Source organism: Babylonia areolata, chromosome 22 (assembly GCF_041734735.1).
Source record: "Babylonia areolata isolate BAREFJ2019XMU chromosome 22, ASM4173473v1, whole genome shotgun sequence".
Classification (NCBI taxonomy): domain Eukaryota; kingdom Metazoa; phylum Mollusca; class Gastropoda; order Neogastropoda; family Buccinidae; genus Babylonia; species Babylonia areolata.
Window position 1 is genome coordinate 40342632 of NC_134897.1, and position 7949 is coordinate 40350580.

Here is a 7949-nt window from a genome sequence, read left to right on the forward strand (position 1 = left end):
AATGTTTACGCGGGGTAAGCATGGAATACAGTTCCAACCAAATGATATTGAAATCTTTATTTTACTATTTGCTGATGATATCGCTCTTATGTCTTCCACCATTTCAGGTTTACAAAATCAGCTGAATGTTCTACATGAGTGTGCACAAAGATTACGCTTGAAAGTGAACCTAGATAAAAGCAAAGTTATAGTTTTTCGTAAAGGTGGATACTTAGGAAAGAAAGAACATTGGTTTTATGGTCAAGATTGCTTAGAAATAGTTAACTCTTACAAATATTTAGGTGTCCTATTTTCAACTAAACTTAGTTTTGAAGTTGCTACTGGCTTTGAACATGTTATTCGTGCTAAGAAAGCTACCTTCGTAATTTTGAAAACTTTAAGGAAACTTGGATACTATTCTCCTAAACTGTTTTTCAAGATCTTTGATGCTCAGGTCGTTCCCTCGCTTTTGTATGGCTCGGAGCTATGGGGTTTCAAACCACGAGAATCCATAGAAAGGATCCATTTGCAAGCTTGCAAATTACTGCTAAACGTCCCACCTTTCACTCCTAATGATATGGTATACGGCGAACTTGGAAGATACCCATTGTTTATAAACTCTGCCGCGAGATGTATACTATATTGGTTTCGGCTACATAAACAGCCATTGTCTAGATATTCTAGGAAAGCCTATGATATGCTTTACGACATACAAAACAGAAGTAACAATGCACAAAACTGGGTTACTTACGTAAAGAACCTTCTCTGTACCAATGGTTTCGGTTATGTTTGGATGTTTGGAGCAGTTGGGGATGAGAAACTCTTCATACGCATATTTAAAGAGCGCTTACAGAACTGCTTTTGTCAGCGTTGGTATGCGCATGTGTCAGAAAGCAGGCGCTTTGAATTTTATCACTCGTTTAAAAGCGCCATTGAATGTGAAAAATACCTTGATCACATTAATAATAGATATTTCAAAACAATATTTACACGCTTCAGAATGGGTGTTTCGGCTATAAATAGCCACATCCACCGCTTTTCCCCTGTTGGTCAAATGGGTTGCCCTCTTTGTTCTGCTGACTGTGAAGATGAATTCCATGTACTGTTTGAATGCTCAAACTACAGTGACCTCAGGTTGAAATATTGTATAAATAGTTCCAACTCATACTTGACACGGGATCAGCAATGTGCAAGTATTTTGAATGGTGGACTCGACAGTAAACTAAATCTTTCAAAGTTTCTTTTTCTGGCTTTTAAACGCAGAGACTTAATGAATCATGAATCATTACCAACAACTAGTTAAGGTACGAAAATGATTAATTATGTTTTGCCATTGCCTTTTTCAAGTGTCTTCTCACAAGGATGGTCTCTAGCTGATACAGTGGGGACGAAAGATTTATTTATTCATTTATTTGTTTATCTGTTTACCTGTCTGTTATTTATCTACTTATTTGTGTGCCTTGTGTACGTTTCTTTATGTATATTATGTTTGCAACGGGTCACAGGCCTATACGCAATTTGTTTGTTCTCTCTGTCTTCTCTCTCTGTGTTGTGTTGTGTTGTGTTGTGTTGTGTTGTGTGTGTGTGTGTGTGTGTGTGTGTGTGTGTGTGTGTGTGTGTGTGTGTGTGTGTGTGTGTGTGTGTTCGTTCTTTGGTTTAACGTCTTTTCACTGTAAGTTTCAGTTTCAGTTTCAGTTGCTCAAGGAGGCGTCACTGCGCTCGGACAAACCATATACGCTACACCACATCTGCCAAGCAGATGCCTGACCAGCAGCGTAACCCAACGCGCTTAGTCAGGCCTTGAGAAAAAAAAAAAAAAAAAAAAAAAAAAAGGGGGGGGGGGAATAAATAATAGATAAGCTTACATAAATAAATAAATAAATAAATAAATGATAATTATAATATAGAAAAAGGTAGTAGTAATAATAATAGTAATACTAATAAAATGATAATAATAAAAAATAAATAAATAAATAAATAAGACAACAATGGTGATAATTAAGCGAATGAATGTAAAATATGACGACACACATTCACACATACACCCACACATGCATAACAGAAATGCACCAAACATGCAGTTTCACAGATATGAAAGTACAGTCAAATACATATAAACGTACATGAGCTCCAACACACACACACACACACACACACACACATTACCTTGCACCTCCTCCAACCCCCTCCTCCACACACTCATTTCTAGCCTACGTATCGCAGCTTCCACGGCACACACACACACACACACACGCACGCAAACACACACTCACAGAGATGAACACTTACTTGTACAAGCACACACATATACGCCCATATCTCCCACCCCCAACCCCCACACATATATACAAAGATATATATATATATATATATATATATATATATATACACACACACCCGTACACAGATCTCTCCTGACACTTGTGTACACTTACACTCTCGCGCATTCACAAACGCACTCAAAAACACAGACCCACACATCCACACAAACACACACATCCACACACGCACACGCACAGAGGCTGCCAAGAGGGATGGGAAAAGATCTCTGATGCCAAGAACGTGGCGTCTAGTGTGTTGCTCAGTCTATTGTATTTGGAAAGGCCCACAGAGACTCTGTTCCGTTTTGAAGAAATTTGCGCAATGTTGGTTTGGAAATGATGCCGATATTTGTTTGATTTGCAAAGCATCGTGCTCTACCTTTCATGTTAGACTTTCGGCCGCTCCCTCTCTCTGCTTTTATTTCTTTGAGGCGATCGATGGTGTGATGGCCTTGTACCTGTTCTTTTTGGTATTCTTTGACTTTTCTGAGAATTTCCGATTTTCCTAGATGTAGGCCGCTCGTTGGTGTTGCGTTACCAGCAAGTCTGTCAGCTCGCTCATTTCCCTTAACACCTGCATGTCCCGGGCAGTATGACCATGTGAGTTTTTTAATCTGAAAGTTGCGCATTGCCTTATGCCACTCTGGGCTTCCCATTCCGTTTTCAATTTTCTGTATGAGGTTCATTGAGTCGGTTAGAATCATGGCATGTTGGTTTCCGGGCGTATGGATGGACGATAGCCACTGGAGGGCATGTGTCGCAGCTTCAACTTCCATCGTTAGGCTGGAGGTTGTGACTTTGTAGGCAGCATTCTCTTCCCAAATTGTTTTTCCATTTTGTTTCGCAGTGAATCCCCAACCAGACTGGTCTTTGGTGACTGAGCCATCTGTGTATATGATGATGTCCTCTTCTTTACTGTTTTCTTCTATGAGTAGCTTCACTTCCGCATCTGTTTTGCCCTCTGGCCATTCCCGACAATGTCTTCCTAGAGTGGGTGAAATGACTGTGTTGAATAGATGGTTGAGGTTTTTGGGGTTTTTCTCCCATTCTTTTGTTTCTTTCAGGTCTTGTAGTCGGCATACTAGCTGGATTGTGTCTTCTGCTTGTCCCATCCATGATCTTCCTCGTCCTAGACGGCTGCCTTTTGGTTCTTTGACTGCGTCATGCAGTGGGTTTTGAGGGTTTTCTAATGCTTTGAAGTAGGTCTTGACCTGTTCTAACTTGTAAGTGATATTAGACGAGGGAAGGAAAAAAATCGAGTGGGAGGAGGGGGGGAATTATAGTGTACGCATACGAGTAAGTGAAAGTATGTGTGTGTGTGTGTGTGTGTGTGTGTGTGTGTGTGTGTGTGTGTGTGTGTGTGTGTGTGCGTGCGTGCGTGCGTGCGTGTGTGTGTGTGTGTGTGTGTGTGTGTGTGTGTGTGTGTGTGTGTGTGAAAATTATTGATTTAAGTTTTGTTTAAAAAATAAACAAAAAATCATAACAATATAACATATTTCTAATATAACATATTTCTAATGAAAAACTAACAACTATAACAGCGAACCAACTGGACTGTTTAACAAGGAGTTAAAAGTCATACATTAGCAATGGACTGCTGAAGATCGTCAACACTGAAGATGATTTCAGTTCAGTGATTTGAGACTTTAACATATCGCAAGTAGGTATATGATCGGCTGTTATGTGAGCACCACAGATGCAAGAAACTTTACTGACATATTTTGTCCTAAAACAATTCATTTTCCATCTGCAGATTAGAGAAATGATTTGCCTCTTATGAAAATCATTATGATAATGTTTTCCCATGAAACCATACATTTTCTTTATGTTCTTATGTAACTCCGAGTTACCAGTGTGTTTTTCTTCAGACTGAAATTTTGACCATTGGACTTTTTCTACCATGGTGTAACATTCCTGTAGTGAAAGCAAAATATTTAAATCTAACTCCTTCGTGGAGCTTCTTGCTCCTTTTTTTAGCCAAAATGTCAACTTTCCAGCAAAAGGTTATGTGTGTGTGTGTGTGTGTGTGTGTGTGTGTGTGTGTGTGTGTGTGTGTGTGTGTGTGTGTGTGTGTGTGTGTGTGTGTGTGTGTGTGTGTGTGTGTGTGTGTGTGTGTGTGTGTGTGTGTGTGTGTCCTGTGAGACGTTATCAGATTCAGATTGGCATGCAGACACACGCATTCCGGAGGTGTTATATGCATTTTTGGGGACGAATTTAAGCTGACAGCGTTGGGGAATGTATGCAGAACACACACACACACACACACACACACACACACACACACACACACACACACACACACACACACACACACAAACAGACAGACTCACACAGACACAGACAAACAGACAGACAGTGGCATGACCAGCAGATGCCTGACTGGCAGCGTAACCCAACACGCTTAGTCAGGCCTTGAGGGGAAAAAAAGAAAAAAAAGAACAACCAAGGGATAGATAGATAAATAAATAAATAAATGAAAAATGTATGTCATCAAATTAATAAAAAAATAATTTGAAATGAATAGAAAAAAAGAAGAAAATAAGTAATTAGATAAAGAAACAAAATGAAATGTAAAAAACAACAACAAAAAACAAAACAAAACAAAAACAACAAAATAAAATGAAACAAAAAGCAAAACAAATAAAAGAACGACAATGATAATAAATAAATAGATGAACAAATAAGCAAACAAATGCAAATAAACACACACACACACACACACACACACACACACACACACACACTCACATGCCGTTCTTTGAGATGAAAAGAAAATCACTATTTGAAACAACACGGTGTCTCTAATTAAAAAAAGGGGGGAAAAAAGAAAAAGAAAAAAAAAGAAAAAGAAAAAAAAGAGATCCATTTTATGGACAGAAGGGTGCGAAGAAGGAAGTAAGAAATGTTTTCTTTCTTTGATATTTTAGTTCAAATTGCACATTTCGACAGACAGGCAGGCACACATTAATAATTTAACGATAATGATTTAAAAAAAGAAGAAGAAAAAGAAAAAAGAAAAAAAAAAGGAATAGAAAAAAACAGGATGCTATCTTATGCTGAAAACAACAACAACAACAGCAGCAGCGCACAACAACAACAACAACAGCAACAACAACAGGAAGACCTGTCTACGTTCTGCAACAAAACTAGCCAGGGGTAAACTTGTGGGTGTGTGTGTGGGGTGGGACGGGGCGGGGGGGGGGGGGGGGGGGGATAGAGGGAGGGTGGGAGTCATTGTGGACCTGTGACGGCAGCAACCCTGCTGCCAATTACAGCTGAGCGGCAGTCGGTTGTTGGGAGAGAGAGAGAGAGAGCAGTCAGCCTAGTAATCATCATCTGCACAGTGTCAGGATGATGATGTTGCCCCAACAGCGGAAAAAAATAACAAAACAACAGCAACAAAAAAATACAGCACCCAGCTGCAGCGAAATAGCATCTCGCTTTCCAGCTGCCTTTTATTCTTCATCATCACCACCATCACCATCATCACCATCCGAAGGAACAGGAATAACAACAGCAGAACGAAGAACGTTACCAGATATCGAATTAAAAAAAAAAAAAAAAGACATAAAAAACCAACAACCGAGGGAGTCTTGACGAAAAGGAAAAGGAGCTGAAAAAAGGAGAGTGAAGTGGAGGAGAAATTAGTCTGCAATTTTTTTTCCATTGCTGTCAAGGAGCAATCTTTTAGCATTACATGAAGAAGATGGAGGACATGTTGGGTGAGGAATACGATAAAGAGGGGAAGAGGAGGTGAAGGAAGAGGAGGTGAAGGAAGAGGTGGTGAAGGAAGAGGAGGTGAAGGAAGAGGAGGTGAAGGAAGAGGAGGTGAAGGAAAAGGTAGTGAAGGAAGAGGACGTGAAGGAAGAGGAGGTGAAGGAAGAGGTGGTGAAGGAAGAGGCTGAGGAGAAGAAGAAGAAGGAAGACAAGAAGAAGAAGAAGGGGAAGGAGGAGGAGGAGGAGGAGAAGAAGAAGAAGAAGAAGAAGAAGAAGAAGAAGAAGAAGAAGAAGAAGGAGGAGGAGGAGGAGGAGGAGGAGGAGGAGGAGGAGGAAGAAGAGGAGGAGGAGGAGAATAAGAAGAAGAAGAAGAAAGAACGGGACATTTTCAGTACGCTATTCTTTACAAAAAAAATGAACAAAAAATTTGTTTTGGAAGTGTCACAAACAAAAACCATTGTTTGCCGAGAAGAAGAAGAAGAAGAAGAAGAAGAAGAAGAAGAAGAAGAAGAAGAAGAAATTGTATGAATATAAGAAGCAGGAAAAGGAGAAGATAGATAAGGGAGAGGGGAAAGAGGGGATATAAATGTCAAAACATTAAGAACACTTTTGCGTTCAATGAAAAAAACCCAAACAACTTTATTCTGGAAATAGACTGGTTCCATTTTCAGAAAATCAGACACCCGTAGGCATCGGAGAGTCAGAGTTGTCACCCACACTTTCCTGGGGGAAAAAGATGCCCTGAATCCATTTAAACCATTTGACAAGCTGTATCTTGCCCCTGTTGCCCATGGCAACCCGCCAAAAAACATGGCCGACAGCTGGATCACGGGTAGACCAAAAACATATTCAGGTATTCATGCAACACAGATCGGTCTATATATTGATAAAACCTCACTTTTCTAATCAAATTTGGGGTGCTAAATCCACTTAAAGGACATTGAAATCTGTATTTTGCCTCTGTTGCCATGGGTACCCAATGACATGCCCACGCCACCTTTGGTTCTTCAATGTCAGCGTCAGCCACTGTTTGGTAGCTCCAGCACATGCGCGGGTTGTTAAATGTCCAGTGACACAAATCTCGGCAAAGGCGACCTCAGTGACCAAACCTCTGCTGCTTCAGAAACCTTCATATGTACAAGGTTCACGCAACAGTTTCTGTGGGCATTGCCAGGTCAACCCTCTTTGCTCAGGCCCACGGCCACCTGTTGGAGACCCTACCCCCAACTCATGATGCTTTGTCCTTCCACATCAAGCGGTCACACTATCAAGTATCAGTATGGTGACAGGCAGACAAACAGCGTCCTGAATTGCCCCCACAAGAGACAATGGGATGGACAATTGAGAGTGGTGCTCTGGTTCTATCCCTGACCTCTTTGCCCTCATTGCCAGAGTCCTGCATCGAACTTACCACCTGTAAGTGTACCGCACAGCGCAGAAGCAGCAACTGCAACTGCAGGAGGAAGATGCTCCCATATACTTCTCCATGTATCTGCAGAAAAAGCGGAGACGTCTGCAGAAATGATTACTGATACAAACGTGGATGACTTAGGTGTGGTGTTCAGTGATTGATTGCACCGTGCTACTACAGTTCAAGAGTGATATATGAGCACAAACTGACGGAAAGCTGAGACATAACAAGCTGAACGGAACTCTGCACATGAAAATAACAGTTCTGATAAAGCTCATGTTTTGTTTTTGTTTCAATTTTTTATGATGCAAATCAATGTTAAATTAATTGACAACATAAGTAGCTCATTTTTTGTCCTTGCAAATGAAAAGGTTCATTCAAAAGAAGCTGAAATAGATGGTTTTGTTTTGTGGTTTTATTTTCTTATTTTTTACTTTTAAAAATCATGTTAATCAAGGTGACTGTGACTGACAATATGAGCAAGTGTTCTGGTTTGGAAACCTGCCTGACGGGCGCAATAG

The 7949-nt window shown here is 40.5% G+C and overlaps 1 protein-coding gene across 1 annotated transcript in view; it reads left to right on the plus strand.

Annotated features, from left to right (window-relative positions):
- The window catches only part of LOC143297124 (trypsin-like), a 23519-nt gene extending 15977 nt beyond the window's left edge, over positions 1-7542 (plus strand). Inside the window, exon 6 of the mRNA XM_076609298.1 lies at positions 7451-7542. Coding sequence (XP_076465413.1) covers positions 7451-7542 — 92 coding nt within the window. The remainder of the gene's footprint in view (positions 1-7450) is intronic.
- Positions 7543-7949: the final 407 nt, after the last annotated feature.